Source organism: Mytilus californianus, unplaced genomic scaffold (genome assembly GCF_021869535.1).
Source record: "Mytilus californianus isolate M0D057914Y unplaced genomic scaffold, xbMytCali1.0.p SCAF_6, whole genome shotgun sequence".
NCBI lineage: Eukaryota > Metazoa > Mollusca > Bivalvia > Mytilida > Mytilidae > Mytilus > Mytilus californianus.
Genome location: NW_026262712.1, coordinates 68978315 through 68999683, shown reverse-complemented (window position 1 = coordinate 68999683; position 21369 = coordinate 68978315). Strand labels below are relative to the sequence as shown.

General features: G+C 32.6%; 1 protein-coding gene across 1 annotated transcript; it reads left to right on the top strand.

Annotated features, from left to right (window-relative positions):
- Positions 1-1681: 1681 nt before the first annotated feature.
- LOC127706582 (uncharacterized) lies at positions 1682-19876 on the top strand. The gene is made up of 9 exons (XM_052211238.1): positions 1682-1817; positions 3556-3622; positions 5800-5862; positions 12511-12552; positions 14665-14688; positions 15866-15886; positions 16576-16614; positions 19216-19410; positions 19661-19876. Exons 2-9 carry the CDS (start codon positions 3608-3610, stop codon positions 19874-19876), a joined length of 615 nt encoding a protein of 204 aa, XP_052067198.1. The 5' UTR covers positions 1682-1817; positions 3556-3607.
- Positions 19877-21369: the final 1493 nt, after the last annotated feature.

Sequence of the window (21369 nt, the reverse complement as noted above, 5' to 3'; positions counted from 1 at the left end):
GACTGTATACCATTATTCATGTTTTTGGCCGCACACTATTATAGGTATCAAGAGCGCAATAATTGTTAATGCATTTTCAAATAGTAGTATTCCATATTTCATTACTTTTTTTAAGAATACACAAACAAGAAAATAAATATGTAGCAGTCTCTGTTACTAGAAATGGTAGTGTAAAGGATATTTAAAGTTTATTTATATTTTTGTTTTGAAAATGTGACATAATTTTGTTGATGTTGATGTGGAAGGTCTCGGTAATAGCAGGACAGACCTTCCCAAGTTTATGAAACGTGCGAATTGAATAATATAGCTGGTGATGAGCCAAAATCAGCGCCATAAACGGGTGGATTCTACAAAGACAAATTTTGTCATTGAATTTACTGCTGTTTTTATATTTTAAGCGATAGTAAATCAAGATTTTTAGAAAGCAGTTATTTCTCGGACTTCGGGAAAAGTCCAATGGTGGTATTACAGTGGTGCATCCGACAACGACTAGTTACAGTATTTAAAAGTATTTTGGAACTTATTCTACATATGCATCCTAAAATATTACTTTATTTTTGGTAAGGACTATGTAATTACGTCCAAAGATGATAAATGGATTTCTTAAAAAATCAATTGACAAACGTTTACAAAGAAATTCATGCTTTTGTTTCAGATTTTCCGACTGTAAAACGTGCATTTTTTTTAAATAACCGTATTATTTCATTTTCAATTGAATGCATATTAAAAGCATGCGGGTTCATTTCAAATAGATGATTTCTTATTGCTAGAGCAAACTGATGCAGTCAAAATTTTATCCGTGAAAGTAACATAGTATTAATGAAAAGATTCTTGATGTATATATATATATATATATAATATAACCTAAAACATACCTAAAACATATACAAATGAAACACAAAATGAGTGGTATATTGTCCTACAAATGAACAGTTCATGCACTCGTAGCAGTATTTAGACATCAGGAAAAATTACTTTAAGTAACAAAAACACAAATGTGTAGAAAATATAATTTAAAGATCACTATTGTAAAATAGCATCTACCTATTACTAGAAACATGACAAACGTTGTAGAGAGCAAAAACTGTTACGTAATGTTATTACTTTAACTTGCCAGAAACGGAAAAGATATTTTACAAAAAATTTACACATTATATTACATTCTACGGAGGTGGGATCAAAATCAAAAATGCATAGTTGCTGTGTTTCGCAAAATTAGTTTGCTGAGGTACCACACTCACAAGTGTATGATAATTTGTAGGTATGTAATGAAATTCAGTACAAGACTCAAAAAAACAAACAAACAAACAAATTATTTAAAACCTTATAGTTATTCACTTAAAAGTTGAGGAGAAAACTAAATAGATTGTAATGACTACCCTAGTATAGTTATTACACTCTTGAATGACTTTATATATTCCTGAAATATTTATGCCAATAAAACATGATTGCTATTCCACCTACTTTTTCATAATTTTAAAATTTCAAACATCGATTTACGTACATGTGTACATAAACAAAAAGTGTGTCGAAAAGTTATTTTATCGCTGACAATTGAATTGAGACATGAAATTAAATATTATTCCTTTGAACTTACAAGAACAATAGCATTGTTAAAGAACAATGCTGTGCATATTGTTAACAAATATATACATATCACACAATACAATATATTAAATAGCTTCCACGTAGCGAAAAGGAAAGTAGAAAATGTTGAATTTTACAGAGAGAATAAACGGACCAAAAGGCACACTTATTTGTTATATATTACTATTATAATATTTCCCTGAAATGTTGCTCTGAGCTAAATGCATTTGGTAAGTACGATCATAAAGTAACAGTTAATAGTTGTATTTATTTTGTGGTTTCTTTAATTTTTTATGAGTAATTCTGTTTTATTATCAAGTCTTTTCAGAAATATGTCCTCTTGCTTTGATGGTTCCTTTCTCTTAGAATAGTTTTTTGAAAACCAATTAAAACAAACGCATTATTTAAAGGACAGACATTATACAATACAGAAATTACATGAATCAGGAAACAAATATAGTTTAAAAACGTTAATAGGTTGATCAATTAAACGAGTTTCTATTTTAAGATTTAAGACAGGTATACGTAAATTGTTAATTACAATGAACTCAAATAACATTGTGACATGCGCTATAACTAAATTTATAGAAAGTTTGTATGATTTTCATGCAAGTGCGATGCCGTTTTTTTTTTTTTTTTTTTCTTTTCTGACAATTTATTTGGGTAACCCATCAAATTTGAATAATGAGACAGCCAGTGGCGAATCCAGAGGGAGGCGTAGGACGCCCTCTCTCTTTGGTCGAAATTTTGTTTTTCCCATAAAGCCGTTATAAAAAAATTGTCTCACTGCGCTTGCCAAATTTTTTACCAGTACAGGCAATTACGCTCACTATCCTCGAAACTTTAAACCGCCATGGCAGTAACCAAAAGAGAAAAGACAGGTAATTATAAAGTAAAAAAACATAGATAGTCTATCAAAGGCCTGGCAGTGCCAAAATCTAATATCCCTTTCTATGATAAAGATGTTTTATTTTCACATTCTAATGGAGAGTGAAATCACAGCTGGTTCTAACTGGACATGCGTGGTCGTGTCAGAGATCAATGCGTACTAAGTTTGTACTAGAAAAACTTCAAACGAAATACATATATCGTTTTCTATAAAGATATAATACCTTTTTTTCACAAAAGGCAGAATTTATGAAAAAGTACGATTCCACTTTAGAAAATTTAACAAAATATGGAATTAAAGCTCAATCTTTTAACACCACACTCTCCGTCCATCACGCCATGCTAAGTTATTTTTACTTTCTTGGGAGGGAAGCCCTGTTTCACTCGGAAAAGACTTTTCATTTACCAGCACTACACTTAGCTTTTTGTTTTAAATGTTGATGAAATGCATTGAGTACTGTTTCGCCGTATTGACCATTTTTTCGACGAGGCGGAAGGTGACGCCTTGAAAATATTTTTTCCTGATGTAAGGGAGATATTTCTCATAACAAAGAATGTACATTTCCCCCGTTTTCCGTTCGAAGCGCTTATTTATCACCTATATTTATCAAGCTATAACTTTAAAAGATAACCTCTAACTGGCAGTTTATTTTATTTACGTATAATTAAAACATAATCATACGTTGTTGTCAGTATAGTATAATGCAATTTTATGCAACTGTCATACAAGTGAGAGGTTAATATAAAAATAAGGATATGAGATGTGATTGCCAATGAGACAACTATCCACCAAAGTTCAAATAAAGTGGATGTAAGCAAGCTATAAAACTAGGTTTAATCCACCATTTTCTACATAAGGAAATGTCTGTACCAAGTCAGGAATATGACAGTTGTTTTCCATTCGTTTGATGTGTTTGAGCTTTTGAGTTTGCCATTTGTTAAGAGACTTTCCCTTTTGAATTTTCCTTGGAGTTTGGTATTTTTGTTATTTTACTTTTTACGTCACCAGATATATCAAAATGTCTGATAATCAAGATAACATCTTGCTGAACTATTTAACCTTTTCGTTCTTTTTTTCAGAGATTTATATTATATTCAACGTATATCTAGGTGTTGTGAACCATCACCAATTATGACAAATAGTTCGGTAAATATGAATATTTATGAATTCTTTACGAGTCTTAAAAATGTTCACCGCTGGTTGTTTATTTTTATGTCTCTGTTTTGCAATACTTATGGCATGTCAGTCGTTCTGAAATCCAACTGTTGTCCATATATAATTAAGGAGATGTAGTGTGGGGGCAACTATCCACCAGAGTTCAAATGAAGTGGATGTAAGCAATTATAAGCCACCGTACGACCTTCAATAATGAGAGAAACGTCACGTCTTTTTGTTATGCAAGTAGATTTTGTTTGTATATGTAACTGTGTATAATCAATAACGAGAAAAAGATTGAGTTTGTTTTGTTTAAGATGACAATTTGTTCACGAAATAACTATCATTAGAAATTCTTAGACATTTTATTTTTGGTTCAGTAGTAGATATTAGAGACCTAAAGATCGAGTTTTCGTTTCGTTACGTATGAATTATTTATCACGAGTCTTTCCGTCGTTATGCAGGAGAGGATATTCGTGTATTATGTCTATTTATTTATAAGCCACACACAAACACACCTTCCATAGGATATATTCATATTTTTACCGATATTCATTAAAATGAAAATTTAAGATAAATAGTCTGATTATAAAATAAATGAGCTTGAACACAACGCTTCACTGTCTATGAAATGGTATACACTTATGTACTGGTTATGAGGACAAGAGAAAGATTATTATCCTTCGGGACACCAACTATTTTCCGACGCGAAGATCCCGACGTGCAGCGTCAAGGGGTACAATAAACTTTCTATTGTCCTCATAGCCAGTAAATAAGTGTTCTATTATGCAGAGAGACACTGGTAAATATTTCGGCACAATGCAGGATTATTCTCTGTATAATGCAATTCTAACTGTTCCAAATGAAATAATTTGGGTAAAACATATTTTTTTTTAATTGAAGCGGGCGAAAAAAAATACAGAAATGCTTTGCTAACGTCATTAAACAAGTTGATATACGTCAGTGTCGAGGGGCCCGAAATAAACTTTATTTTTCCGAATAGCCAGTAAATAAGTGTTTTATTACAAATGAATACAGAAAGTGCGGAAAAATGTTTACTTCCAGTATTTCCCATAAAAAGACTATTAATAGCATTATCGATACCATTTTTTATGCACTAGATGCGCATTTCAGTGATGCACTGAGCCAGGATATTTAAAAATAAAAATCTTATTACAGGAATCAAGAGCTTATAAACCTAAAAGGATAAAAAGTATACCCAAAGCCGGGCTAGCAATAATTTAGAAACCATAAACCGGTTAATAGTATTTTTACTGGAAAATGTTTGCTTCCAGTAATTACTAACCCTCTATAGATCCGTAGTGGGTCAGCAGCGATCCGTATAACAAACGTATCGCACAGGAGACTTTTCCTGTCAAGTTTTGTATAAAATGTAAAAAATAAACAATGAAATACAATAACAATAATAGTAGACGTGACGTCATGATACCCTATTAAGATCAGTAAGGCGTTCCACGTGACGGCGTTATACCAATCATATCATCACTAACTTACCCGAGGTGCGATAACAACAGTTATAGGTCACCATACGGCCTTCAACAATGAGAGAAAAAAATACCGTATCGGCAGCTTTAATAGGCTCAGACTAAAAAACGTGACACAATTCAATCAAGAAAAATAACGGCCTAATGACTAACAATATAATTTACGAGAAACAAATATGACAGATATGAACCAATGATAATCAATGAGTTACAGGTTCATGACTTAAGACAAGGAAGCCTTATTAAAAAATATTCTAGCAACTCGTACAAGCTGTGGAATGTACACGCTATAGGATACGGTAAGCTAAGAGGATCATCTCCGTACAAAATAAAGGATAGCAAAGATGAAATTGTTTCTTTTATCGTACATTTGTATTTCAGTTTCCATTATACTAATACTAATACATAATGTCTACAGATTGGTGGTTATAACCACACGTAGCTTTGTTAAATTTAGGTTCTTTTGGATAAATACACTTGGCAAGTTGCATCAACTCGAAATTATCAACAGTAAGTACATTACCAATGTAGGACTTTTTTAATAATGGTTAAAATGTCAGTAATTTATAGTTTCCCGTTTTTGACGGGTTTTTTCTCTCTCTCTCTCTCTCTCTCTAAAATTAGAGGTGCGCATATGAGTTTAAAACCTTAATTATATTGCAGAATTTTGCACTCCGGTTTTCAAGGTATTTTGACAATTCCAATAATGAAGATGACTCATTACCTGTAAGTATTTTGTCATAATTCATCAAAGCATATTCCGAAATGCAATAAGACATTGTCTTTATTTCTAAACGACATCTTCTTTCATAATGATGTGCAAAGATAATATTCCAGATTATACTACATCCTCCCGTTGATAACGATATTCGAAATAGTTATACATGTATTTTCAAACTTAAAAATCCGAGGTTTACCGGAGATTTTAAAATTTGGAAATGGAATATTGTGGTAAAATTGGTTCCTCAAATGAATAAAAGGAAAAGGCCGAGTGCAATGCTCCGAAAAGATACATGTGTGGCGAGACATATTAAATCAGCGTGTGGTTTATCACAAGTTTTCAAACTGATAAAATTCGATTTAAATGTATCTTTTAATAATAAAATTGAGAATGGAAATGGGGAATGTGTCAAAGAGACAACAACCCGACCATAGAACAGACAACAGCAGAAGGTCACCAACAGGTCTTCAATGCAGCGAGAAATTCCCGCACCCGGAGGCGTCCTTCAGCTGGCCCCTAAACAAATATATATACTAGTTCAGTGATAATGAACGCCATACTAAACTCCAAATTGTACACAAGAATCTAAAATTAAAAATAATACAAGACTAACAAAGGCTAGAGGCTCCTGACTTGGGACAGGCGCAAAAATGCGGCGGGGTTAAACATGTTTATGAGATCTCAACCCTCCCCCTATACCTCTAGCCAATGTAGAAAAGTAAACGCATAACAATACGCACATTAAAATTCAGTTCAAGAGAAGTCCGAGTCTGATGTCAGAAGATGTAACCAAAGAAAATAAACAAAATGACAATAATACATAAATAACAACAAACTAGCAGTTAACTGACATGCCAGCTCCAGACTTCAATTAAACTGATTGAAAGATTATGTCTTCATCATATGAATATCAGGCACAATCCTTCCCGTTAGGGGTTTAGTATCATACCATCATGATATATATGAGAAGAACATAACCCGTGTCATGCCAACAACTGGTTTTTAAATAAATGTGTCTAGTGCCGATGCAAAGACCCTATAAGTGAATCAATATTAACGCCAAAATATGCAATCTTTAATGACCTGACAACAGTATCGTAACTATATCCCTTCTTAATAAGTCTATTTAAAGGTTTTGTTAGCTTCAGAGGTGAATACTGACATTTTTGTGCTTTATAAAGAATATTTCCATAAAAAGTTGGATGTGAAATACCTGAACGTATAAGAAGTCTGCATGTTGAGCTATATTTATGAATGATGTCCTTATACCGATGATAAAATTTAGTAAATGTTTTGACTAGTTTGTGATATATATCGAAAACCCTGGTGTAATAATTTTTCAGTAATACATAAATTTCTCTCGTTAAAATCTAAAACATTGTTACATACACGAGCGAATCGTACAAGTTGAGATATATAAACACCGTAAGATGGTGACAAGGGAACGTCACCATCTAAAAATGGATAATTAACGATAGGAAATGAAAAATCATCTCTTTTATCATATATTTTAGTATTAAGCTTTCCATAAATGATATAGATATGTATACTACACATTTGATGTGCATAGCAATTGAACTTTTCAAAGTAGATCGAGCATAATGGAAAATAAAACCTGCCATCTATTTGACAGCATTTTCAGGTGGATGGGAGTTACGTAGTCAAATTTGCAAAAATGATATAAAAATCGTGTGTCTGTAAGCCGTACTATATTATGTTTTTATTCAAAAATTTAAACGAGCATAAATTATTTACAAATCATACTTAACACTTGTCTCTAGAATCGGAACGTAACTTCAATGCATACTCAACACTTGTCTCTAGAATCGGTACGTAACTTCAATGCATACTCAACACTTGTCTCTAAAATTGGTACGTAATTTCAATTCATACTCCACGCTTGTCTCTAGAATCGGTACGTAACTTCAATGCATACTCAACACTTGTCTCTAGAATGGGTACGTAATTTAATGCACACTCAACACTTGTCTCTAGAATCGGTACGTTACTTCAATGCATACTCAACACTTGTCTCTAGAATGGGTACGTTATTTCAATACACACTCAACACCTGTCTCTAGAATCGGTACGTAACCTCAATGGATATCTTTATTTTTTTTCTCAACGTCCAACGGAACGGGTAATATATACGCCAATGAAGGGAGAATGCCACGCTCTTGGCACGTTAAAAAATCACTGCTTCCACTCATTGAGGTTTCTGTACGTGTTCCAAGGCAAAACTATTATCCCTATCCAACATACACTTTTTCCCAATTGCAGTCTAAATTTTCAACTTCCATCCCGATCGACCAGCTTTGCTGGATTTACTCATTGAAGTTATTGTTAATTTGTTCACGTACTGAACAAGCATGATATATTTGCCACAGACTACGACGTTAAGCATTGTAAACAACAATCAATCGAACAAAATTGCCATTTCAATTTTTTTTTAAAATGGGAGTGTTATTTATAACATATGTACATAAAAACTTAATCACGAGATCATGATAGCATAAAGACTTATTTTGTTCTTTAAATTGAAAAAAAGAAATCTTGGGATATAGTTATACTGGTTGATGTCAACATTAAAGGGGCGTTATCTACCAATTAGACCCAAAAAAAATAAAAACTGATTTTGTTTTGTTTCAAACATTTTTAAAAGCGGCATATAGAAATAAAACTTCGCTATTAGCAGCCATTTGGGTACAATTTTGTCAAAATAATCTAAAAAAACATCGCTGATGTATTATTGACCTGGAAGTCAATAATTCAACCTGATTTGAATCATAATGCATGCATTGAACCGTTAATTTTGACCTTATTTACCATGTAGTTTATTGAATCATTAATCAAAAAGAATTGGAAACATGAAACAATGAAGACACAATGAATAACCATTACATTCTTCCTCGCCTGCTGGTCCGAATTTTAAGTATTTCTTTAATAAATTCCTTCGTATAAATAAGATAAAACTCGCAGTAACTTGTTCTTTTCTCTTGCAAACAATATTTAATAACATAATAATCTAATATTTATCAATTATGGACTTTTGACGTGGCCAATATGTTGTATACGGACCTGTTCAGATTATATTGACCGAGGACGAAGTCCGAGTTTCAATATAATCTAACAGGTCCATATATAACGTATTGACTGAGTGAAAGCACTTAATTTATATATTACATGTATTAGATACAGAACAAAGGTAACAAAAAAAAACAGGCTGGTAACAACCGTTGCCGTATAGTTTTTGTCTGCACGAGGAGTCTGGTACGAGGCGATAGCCGAGGACCTTGACCTGACTACAAGCGCAGAAAAACAATACGACTGGTTGTTACCATCCCATTCATTTTGTTACTTTTGTTTTGTATCTGACATGTACGACGTTTTTAATTAGAAAGTAATACATGTTGCATTTAAAAGACGATTGCATAATTAAAAAGAATGAACCTAAAAAAAAATATGCATACCGGTTTATGAGCTACTATGTTTGAAGATATTTAGTCTTTTTTTTTAATAAATTAAGGATTTTGGCTGAACACTAGCGCTTCTCAATTCTATAAATTCTATAAGCTGTGTGCGAGTAAAATAATTGCTTATTTCTTTGATACATATCAGTGAAGTAGGAGTAGATTGAAAAGTTGGGAAAGGGGAGACGGACTTCTTAAATTGGCAATAAAAAAAAGACCTTTAAACTATATTTTCTATTTTAACAGTTTAATAGTTTAGAAATAAGAAAATGTCCTCTTTCGTAGCCATTTTATATTTTAATAACAAATAAATTGCCAACAAAAGTGTGTGTGTGTGTGTGTATGTGGAAAGGGGGGGGGGGGGGGGGGGCTTATAGTTTTGACTCTCACTTTTGCAAGTGGTAATGCGAGTATGGCCCCCCTTTCCCGGCTCCTACGCCCCTGCATTTATATATACCCCTCCACACCAAGAAAAAGCATACATACCTAAAAACAAACAAAACCAAACAAAGAAATATGTTTTGCCTCCTCCCTTCCCCATTTTGAAAGTGGGGGATTATTGTCCCCTTCTCTGGTTCATACCCCCAAAAGTACTAAAAACAAACAACAAAAATATGTGTAGCAGGGTTAAGACATTTTAACATTCAATAAAGTATGAAAATGAAATAAGAAAAAAGTAATCAGACAAAAGTAAATATAACATGTATATTCGTTGATTTTAGTCTCTGATGCATGATTTTTTATTATTAATTGTTTTGGCTTTTAACTAGCTGTCAGTAACTGCTAGTACTCTCAAATCGTACTTTCTTGTTTATTTGACCTGTTGATACTAATTGTATTGCTTTTTTGTTATTTAATGTTATTCAGGGTTATATCTGGTCTATATACAAGCTTTGATAAGTGTTTGGTATAACTATAAATTTTCACTTCGTACTATGAACATCAAAATTATTTTTTTTGTAAAAATATTTCCTTTCTCTATTGGTACTGTACACGTATACCTAACAACAAAATTATTTTCATTTACCTGTGTTTAAAGTTATTGCAAATGGATGGTATTTTTGTTCGAGCATATTATTTTTCTTTAATTGTTTAACATTTCTTACCGATATAACATGTTACTTTTATTATTCTTCCCTTAGTTTATTTATTTTGTATTTACATTGTGTCATAGGTCAAATTTATTTGTTCAGTGTATGTTCAATGGTGTTAATATGTCCTTTGATTGAGTTAAGCTATTTCAGTTGATATTTTATAGTGTGTCTTTCTATGTTGTGATGTTACACTATTGTTTCAGAAAAAGGGTGAAGGTTTGGTACCATTAAAACGTTTAAACCCGCTGCATTTGTTTGCACCTGTCCTAAGTCAGGAATCTGATGTTCAGTAGTTGTCGTTTGTTGATGTGGTTCCTCAGTGTTTCTCGCTTCTCGTTTTTCATATAGATTAGACCGTTGGTTTTCCCGTTTGAATGGTTTTACACTAGTAATTTTTTGGGCTCTTTATAGCTTACTGTTCGGTGTGAGCCAAGGCTCCGTGTTGAAGACCGTACTGTGACCTATAATGGTTTACTTTTATAAATTTTGACTTGGATGGAGAGTTGTCTCATTGGCACTCATACCACATCTTCTAATATCTATAAATATGAAATCAATAAAATAAAAAACAAAATATATAAATACAAAAAAAGCTGTTTCTCTCTTCTTCTTTTTTTTTAATGGGGAATGAAATGTTATGAATAATAATTGATTTTGTCCCGTTTTAATTTTCTTTTTATCCACTTTTTTTGGAAATCATTTGTTTTTTTAGGTATTTATCACGTGACACAATATTTATTTCATTTTCCATCCCTATATCCAAAATGGGTGTTAGTTTATTTGACGTTGAGACTGATTATGCGCTATCACAATTCGACTTAAATAAATTCCTTGAACATGAAGAGAAAAGGGGATATCCTCAGGATAGTTCGATTTAGGCGATTCTAAAGATTTCAGCTTAACTACTAAGCAAACCCAGAGGTTTTTACCTGGAAACATTTTATGGTTGAAGTTACTCTTGCAGTCAGTAACATCGTAGACACTTTATTTAATTTCAGCATTTTGGGACATAGTTAACTTTTTTATGAATATAATCTTTATGAACACTTTTCATATAAATTATATTTATAAAACCAGGTAATTAGGTCACAAGGTGTACGATAAGTGCCTATGAACTCACTGCTTGCACGATTGACTCTATTCATAAAAAGTGTCCGTTTAACACTCGTTAATGTACTGTTTTTCCATAGCTCTGCTGGGGGCAAAATCGTACAAATGTAAGAAGTGTAAGTTTGAAAATGATATTGACTCGATGTTACTATTTTTGGAAATGATATTGACTCGATGTTACTATTTTTAGTAACATGGAGTCAATATCATTTTTGAAAATAGTAACGTCGAGTCAATGGCTGTGTTTGGATATACGCCTAATGCAGCCTATGGTTACCTATAGGTACCTGTGGGTACCCATGGTTTGATATTTTGATATATAAAATATCAAACTACAAGTACCCAAATGTACCTATGGGTAACCATATGCCGCCTCAGGCCTATATCCAAACACAGCCAATATGTCAAAATAGTGAAAAAAATACAAAATATATATTGGAGAAACACGTGACCAAATAAACCAATGAGAAGCAAGAAACATCAAACCATATGTAATATAGGCTGTGTTTTGGTATACGCCTGAGGCGGCCAATGGTTTGATATTTTATATATCAAAATATCAAACCATGGGTACCCACAGGTACATATTGGTAACCATAGGCGCCATAGGCAATTATCCAAACACAGCCATAATCGAGGCTGTGTTTGGATATACGCCTAAGGCAGCCTATGGTTACCCATATGTATCTTTGGGTACCAATGGTTTGATATTTTGATATATAGAATATCAAACCAAAGGTACCTATGGATAACCATAGGCCACCTCTGGCGTATATCCAAACACAGCCCAAATAACAATATTCAAATTGACATTTGCATACAACAAAATTGTCCAACACATCATTATATGTAAATGAACTTAAACTCTATATAATCCGAATTCATACGGACAACGAACAATAACTATAAATATGACGAAAATAATTTAAACTTTATAAAATGTCTGTTTATTTAAAAGATATTTTACTTCCCTTTTCAGAATGCTGCTAAAATCTGGATTGTTAGAAAATTTTCCGATCCGGTAAGTGCAAAATAAAACTTTTAATTCATTTGGAGAACAATGTTCGATCTTAGTTAAGCAGATACAATAACGTTTGGTACCTCTGTCACTTGCCAGATATTTTTTCCTGACAAAATGGACAATTCTCCGTACTTAAGTTTAATCCTCTTATATTTTTACAATTATGACGTATTTATTTCTGAGATATTTCTATTTTGATGTTCGCCACTTCATTTTTCATCTTCTGTCATTTTGTTTATTTATACGTGCTTGTTTTTTCCTGTTAACTTATCTAACATATATCTTCAAATTCACCGTATTTGTCTTATTGCTTGTATTGTTTCTTTATTTTACATTGAGAATGTCGGACAACTTATGACAGCATTTGTTATATATTATCCCGCAGCTGTGTTCTTCAATGAACATGTGTAGATCGACATCTAACATATTATTTTGCTTAAACTGGCTGATGGGCCGGCTTGAACTTGAAGTGAGGTAAGAGTTTTCCTTCATGATGAAGGCCTCGCTGTGACTTTGAGATTAAGATCAACAATAAAATCGCTATACCTTTGATTCTTTTTCAATTGCGTCAAGAACGATATATTATATCCATACTTCACTTGTCCATTTATTTGTAAGACTACGCACAATTAATGTTAGGTTTCTCTGGTACCTTACTTTTGATTTAAATTCTATATATATATACATATATATAAATGATGTATTTTTTGTTTAGGGGCTTGCTGAAGTCCGCCTCCGGGTGTGGGATTTTCTCGCTGTGGTGAAGACCCATTGGTGGCTTTGGGCTGTTTTCTGATCTTTGGTCGGGTTGTTGTCTCTTTGACACATTCCCCGTTTCCATTCTCATTTTTTTCTTAATTTTGGTTGCTTTTAAATCAAATTGCATATTCAAATAAAAAAGGAAATAAACGTGTACTTTTCAACAAGATCCAAAATTTGAAATTAAACAAATACATTATGTTGTCATAGCATGGAGAATGCTGCTTATATATTTTTTGAAAGGGAACAACTAAAATATCATGCGTTTTAATGCCCATATTTTAACACACAAAAATCGAAGTTAATTAATTTGTTATGGCATGTTCCAACACCAAAACATATATATGTAAATTCTGTTCGTATTTCGGCATTCAAGATCTCATATCTATGTATGTTCTGTTTCATTAGGTTTTCTATTCTTTATAAAAAGTAAGTATTCAGTACTTATGATATCAACTTGTGCTTGTAATTTCGTTTTCGTTCGTAACAAAGGTCTGACACCACACCTAACCATCCAAAAGAGATAAATCAGAGGCTAAATATAGAATCATAATGAAGGAAACTACATAGATGCAAAAAAAAAAAATCAATGCAAAAATGCAGTTAGTATATTACATTATTGGAAAGCATATAATATAGATTTTAACAACTCTGGAGTCCCTTTTCCCAATTTATTAGGTTTATCCCAACAATGTTAAAACTGCGTATTTGAATCTGAAAATGTATACATCCCACAGCGGGATACGAACTAAAGTTTTGGGATCTCCTGCATTACTTCTTATGATGTTGAGGAGCTCTGAGATGTTATGCATTTGCATCTGTGCATCTCGTCTTATTCACAACATATAGTAAAGATACATACATGTACATTTTTACTTGTAAAACTTTACGATACGTTGTCCCCATTGGATAGCCGAGGCAACAGCTAAACATAGATATTTTTATATAATCATGTTATATCTGCTTTTTTTGCACATATAAATTTTTATAGGTCGCTCAGCAGTATTTAAAATAAATTTGATGAATCAACGCCAAAACGCACTATATGGTCTATGATTTTTGCATGTTTTTGTTCTAGATACGTACAGGCTGTCCTTCTCCTTCTGACATTCAATTCTGTTTTTTTTTTTTTTTGTGTAGTTTTTTTTTTTTTATAGTCGCTTTTGTACTTTAAGATTAAAAATACTTTTATTTTAGAAACAGCCAGGCCTGCATCTTATTTCTTTTACGTTTCTTCTGTTGTATACACTTTATACAAATACATACGATCCCTTAAAACAAAGGGCTTTTAACGTTCTTTTAGAAAAGCCTCTTTAATGTAGCACACTGTTCTAAAGAGCAAATATTTTGTAGGGCTATACAAGGAAAAAGAAAAAGGTAAGTTCAACTTTTATTAAAGTTTTATTAAATTTATTAGTATTGTCATTTTCACTTTATTTCGCTGTATTTGTTCGGTACTATATTTACCACAACAATGTCATAGAAAAAATTAAAGTTAAGTAAGATATTTAATGGTTTTCATTTGATTCCTAATATATTCGGCAGAATTATTAAATAAGCAAATTAACAAGTAATGGAGCTCGAATATAGAAATTACGCACCTCGTCAGCATCCACAACCAATGGTTTAGTCATGCGCGAGGTGCGTTCATAAACTAATTCGATGTTCGGTCTCTCTTAGAACGTTTTCCAGAATTAGATCTCCGTAGTTAGTTTGTAATTATCAATAATTATAAGACAACCACTTTTCTTTTCAAACAGGAACAAATGGTTGAAAGACAATGATTATTCACTTAATATTCAAACTATGACTCAAATGAGTTCTAATTTCACAATCATATTTGAAAGAATAGGGGTGTTTTTTGTATATTCTAGCAAAACATTTCGTTTTTGTATATTGCAAAAAAAGATATATTTCAAGACCCTTGTTCCATGGCTTTTTTGTTTTAATTTCTTTGATGCTATTTCGTGTAACCATGAGTAGCTTATTGAATAGTGTTTGTGTGTGCACGATACGACTCCCATGTCCTTATTTTCTCTTTAGTTAGGAAACCAATTTATTTGTTTTCCTAATATTATTCCGTTATTTTTGTTCGCTTTCATTTTTCGTCGTCATTTAATAATGACTAATGCAAACTTATCTAAGTATGAAAGGTATAGAATATTTTTTTTTTTTTTCGTTTCAATTTTATCAAAATTTACCATTGATACTTTGTAATTAATTACATGTATAATTTGTTACTTATATCATAAACCCATCTGCCTCTGAACTAGCGTACTCCATTTCTAAAAATATATAGGGGATACTAAGAGTTCAACGCATCAATCTTCTAATGCATAGTAAACCTTCCGGGACAGTGAAAAGTCAGACTCGTGAACATTTGTTTTAGAAGCCAGGTCAATAATATTGGCTCCTCAGAGCCTCTAACGTTCCTAACCTTATTGACATTCTGGTCTTAAGACATGTTTGAGTTTTGTGTTTATTCTGAAAATTATTTAATATTAGGATTCATTTTAATATACTCCGATTTGAGTTTTTCTTATATATTTTATAGATTGTCAAGCTTTCAGTCCACGTAAGTTATCTATATCCTTCATATATTTGATTACTTTTATAAGAACTATGATTTATAAGTCATTCTTCCTGTGAAATATTAAAGTTTCAGGATATAATGGAACAGTACGTAAATATGCACTCCCAATTCTTTAAATTAAACTAAATATTTGAACATTTATTTATAACTGACACAAAGTCGACAATGAATGCTATGGTACCTAAACTTTAGAGAGACATACCTAGAATGAGAGCTTTTATTACCAAAATTTTGATGATTTTTATTATCATTTTTGCGGGTGTGCCTCATTCAAGTACATATCTAAATATATGTCTTACGGAAGTTATTGTTCCCCTAAAGGAAGTTTAAGTGTAAAGAAAAAAAATGGTACACTTTTATTATAAAAAAACAGTTATGTTATTGTACTAAAAATACCCGAAATATTTCCTCATGAAAATAAAGATGCATTTACTTAGCTTTCAATAACTGTGTGTGATCTGATAATTTGCAATATAAAATTGTACTGGACTCATTTTACATTTGTCGATTTATTTTTTAATTATATATAAGTTTATTTTTCATTCCAAAGTACAAAGCTAGCTAATTTACCTTGATGCTAAAAAAATATCTACCAAAAAGTGCTATTTGAAACAGAAAGATTATATAATTTGTTGTTGATATCTCTTTTATCGTTTTGCAATTGTTATTAGAGACTTGACGCAACATCCTATGTGCCTCAAGAGACGGAGGTAAGTATGCATTTGATAATAACATGTTACATTTTTGTACTTATTCAATTATTTTAAGGTTAGCATTGATAATGAAAAAAAAATAAAAAAGGCATTGGTTCTTTACTTTGGTTTATTTTTACAACAGACTACATTAACCACCAATACCTAACTCCTGCTCAAAAAAACATATCAACAAAGACAAAAACCATCGAACACATGTTCCATTCAGTAATACGAACTTAAGACTATCTTTGTTTTTGTTTTTCAATAAATTGTTGGTCTTGGCTGAGACATGATATGCTGTCGCACTTCGACTTATGGTGCAGATACTAGTACCTTCTAAACCATTGTTACCTGTAAGTAGATAAAGAAAACTTTATACTTTTTTCGCGAAATATCTTTTACCAAAGAATGTACAGATACAGTCAAGTCTTTTTCATACCTACACTAAGGCAAAGAAATAAAAACTGAATGTCGACAGAGAACTTGACTTCAGGACAAGGAAGATGATTTCAGTTTTACAATTATGATCTTTTGATTTTAACAGCACTTACGTATGGAATATATAATTCCAAGAAGTAACGATAGTTCAAGACTTGTATGAATTATCCTATTCAGATTATACTTTGTTGCAGGCTGATGGCTACTTTATTATTCTTGAACAAGGGTTATTAATCTTTAATGTTAAAGTCGTATCTTCGAAATATTTACTAAAGACATTATAACTTGAAAGACAATTAAATTTGTCTTACACATGTAACAGATGACAACGAAGATATTCAGGGAGCTGTGATATCATTCCAATACTCTTTCCTGTGTTGATAACTATCATCTCTACGACTCGTTTTTTCAATGTCTTGAATAACTAAAACGGTATAACAGAAATACCGGCAAATTCAAAAAGAGGAAGTCAGTAAAAACTGAAAAAATCAAACGCTATCAATCAACGAAAAAAGCTAAAAAAAAAAACATCTGCCATATGTCTGACTTAGTACAGGCTTTTTCCGTAGAAAATAGTGGGTTACACCTGGTATTATAGCTAGCTAAGCATCCCACTCGTAGGGCAGTTGTTTATAATTCCGTTATACTGACACAATTGGATGAGCAACCCAGATATAATAGGGTAATGTGATAATAATTGTGATCCAACAGCCAAAAATGTGTAAAACTGTAAACATACATCACAGACATACAACACAACTGACAAACAAATTAAAACAAATATTATCCATTGGATGTTGGATGTGTACTGATTGATATTTTAGTCTTAGTTCAATGATTTTTTATTAGTCGTTATTGGCTTTGAACTAGCTGTCAGTACCTGCGAGTACTCTCAGACCTGTATTTAGTGTCTTTTTTTTATGTTGTTGCGGGGATGTATAAGTACCTGCCATGTATTTCTCCTTTGTATCGATGAGTTAAGCCCTTTTCAACTGATTTTTATAGTTTGTTCTTATATTTTTCCGTTACACCTCTGTCCAAGGTTAGAGGGAGGGTTGGCGCCTTCAAACTAGTTTAACCCGCCACATTCTGTATGTGCCTGTCCCAAGTTAGGAGCCTTTAATTTAGTGGTTGTCGTTTGATGCTGTATATCATATTTGTTTTTCGTTCATTGTTTTGTACATATATCAGGCCGTTAGTTTTCTCGCTTGAATTCTTTTACAATTGTCATTTCGGGGCCTTTTAACGTTGACTATGAGGTATGGGTGTTGCTCATTGTTGAAGACCGTACGGTGACCAATAGCTGTTAACTTCTATGTCATTTGGTCTCTGGTGGAGAGTTGTCTCATTAGCAATTATGCCACATCTTCTTTTTTTTTAAATACACAATAATCTAATAAAGACGCAAACAAAAAAGGTGTAGTAGATAGCAAATTTGACGTTGATAATGACGTCAACAAAAAAGTTTTTGTCGTTGATAGTACCTACCGTATACAGTAAACACTTTCTCGATAAAGTAAAAATTAAGTCAATATAAATACAAGGGTAAACAAATTAGAAACAATACTGTAAAACTCCTTTGGGTCCGAATAGCACCTCAGGACCCACCTGCACCAGGAATGACCAAAGTTAAGAAGTCAAAAAACCTGATGGCGGAATGCATAAATGCCGAGTCACGTAAAAAAAATCATACGAATCAACGGGAGACACTAGAAAGTTCATTACCGCACTAGTTGGTATAAAAAAGAACATGTAGTTTGATAACCAATGAGATAACTATCCACCAGAGACCAAATGACGGAGATGTAAGTAACTATAGGCCTCCGTTCGTTTTACTTAATCAATCAGTTTGTTTTACATGTAGTGTTTTCATGACGTGTTGTTTTTTGTTTTTTGTTTATCTTTTTGTTTTTGTCAATGCATAATGTGTCCCTTTTCGACATACGATTTGAATGGTTCCCATTTTATATTCTTACTCTTTTAAGCGTTGCTTGAACATCTATTTTGCGAACTTTCGAAATAATTTTGGAGGAACATAAACGTTTTTTTTCCGCTGTCAGTGCTGATAAAATAAGGTTATATAACTTTGTCATGTAGAACATAAACTAAAAATGACAATTTATTAATTTACTATTGTCTATCTGTCTGTCTATCTGTTTTTTTTCTTTCTAATTCTAGACTTTTATCTCCGACACTGTAAGTAGTGAAAGTGATGGATCATCAGAAAGTGGTGATACTGCTACAAGTTTTTCTGTAACATCAGAGCTCCAGTCCTTAGATATCAGTCCTTTATACAGTAGAACGGATGTAGACCCAGTTGCTACCTTAGTGGATGATTTTGCAAATGTTCAGCAAAAGGAAAATCAAGAGCCGGTAAATTTTCATAATTAGGCTGCTTAGTAAGATTTTCATTGACATGCATTTATTAAGTTTTATTAAAGAGTAAGAAGTTATTCTATGTATGAACTATTATTGGAAAAAATCCCCAAACAAATCCAGTGAACTGTATAATAATACCTGCAAACAACATAACTCAATAATGTAATGTTCTACGTTCATAACAAATATTATTATCTAAATCTCAATAAATTTTGTAATATAGGTTCTCCTTTTCTTTAACAAGGTCATCGACCCACCAACAGTGGATAAGTTAGTTACACCTTCAATATCGTTAGATGCTATAAAAGGCGAACCACGAATTATAATGTCTGTTATTGGTGAATACAACAAACTTGTGCATGGTTATAGTAAAAAGAACAAAGCAATTTTAGTGAATTCATTCAAGAATATCAGTATACGAGCTGGAAGTATGTATTTAGTTAATATCTACTGTATTTAATAAATGTCAACTACAATGTATGTACATGTATTGAGAATACAATCGCCTTTTGTTAAATACACAATGTTTACCTCTTAATGTTATAATTTGTCGTTAGGTTTGATGTCTCATTATTGTATACATGATATCTTTATTTTTTCTCGTTAAGTAGATGTTTTTTTTTCTCACTTGTAAGAGCACATTATAAAATTCATAACTTAAAGTGTTGTCGTTTGGTTGCTTTTTGATTGGCGAAAAGCAATATCTCCAGTTATTCATATGGAACTACATATTTGTTCAAAGTGGCAAGTTTTGTGTTTCAATACTAGTATGTCAAACACTTTGAAATTTCTGCGCAGGGGCTATTTTCGCTAATTTCCCGATCATGTAAAATGTGCGAAAATATACCTCGGATGAATAGTTGTAGAAAGTAAACTTTTTTATATGAACGGTTATATAATCGTTTGATGCACGAATTAAGCCCCTGCGAGAGAAAAGTATTGAGATCGCAAAAATAGCAGCCAACGAAAATATCTATGTTTAAATTGCAAAACTTTTGTAAGCAGTTAATAGTTTTGAAACGCCTCAGCAAAATGTTCGGAAAATCGAACTGTCTAAATAAATGAAAAAGACTATATATCCAACAGGATACTACGGAGCCCTGTTGGTCTCACACAGATTATAAAGTGTCTTTTAAAGTCCTGCGCTGAAGATGTGTAAAGTCTAGCGCTGGAGATGTAAAGTCTAGCGCTAGAGATGTAAAGTCTAGCGCTGGAGATGTAAAGTCCAGCGCTGAAGATGTAAAGTCTAGCGCTGGAGATGTAAAGTCCAGCGCTGGAGATCTAAAGTCTAGCGCTGGAGATGTAAAGTCAAGCGCTGAAGATGTAAAGTCTAGCGCTGGGGATGTAAAGTCTAGCGCTGGAGATGTGTAAAATTTAGCGCTGGAGATATGCAAAGTCTAGCGCTGGAGATGTAAAGTCAAGCGCTGGAGATGTAAAATCAAGCGCTAGAGATGTAAAGTCTAGCGCTGAAGATGTAAAATCAAGCGCTGGAGATGTAAAGTCAAGCGCTGAAGATGTAAAGTCAAGCGCTGAAGATGTAAAGTCTAGCGCTGGAGATGTAAAGTCAAGCGCTGGAAATGTAAAGTCCAGCGCTGGAGATGTAAAGTCAAGCACTGGAGATGTAAAGTCTAGAGCTGGAGATGTAAAATCAATCGAATTATACGAATTCCAAACAAAAAGAAATTAGAAAATTCAGCAAAGAGTCAGAAACTCACTAAAATAAGTAAGAAAATACCAAAACGAGAATAAAAAAAATTATAGACGGAAGAAGAAATGAAGCACACTATGACCAGCAAACAACCATTAGATAGCTGATAGTGGGGCATAAAGAACCCTCAGATAGCTGTTTGTGGGCAAAGCGAACCCTCAGATTGCTGATAGTGGGCATAAAGAACCCTTAGATAGCTGATAGTGGGCATAAAGAACCCTTATATAGCTGATAGTTGGAATAAC

Bases quoted from the DNA above. Each gene is read 5' to 3' on its own strand.
- LOC127706582 (XM_052211238.1), top strand. The intron at 15,887-16,575 runs GTAAGTTATCTA...AATTGTTATTAG, and splicing joins TTGTCAAGCTTTCAGTCCAC to AGACTTGACGCAACATCCTA. The intron at 16,615-19,215 runs GTAAGTATGCAT...TTCTAATTCTAG, and splicing joins ATGTGCCTCAAGAGACGGAG to ACTTTTATCTCCGACACTGT.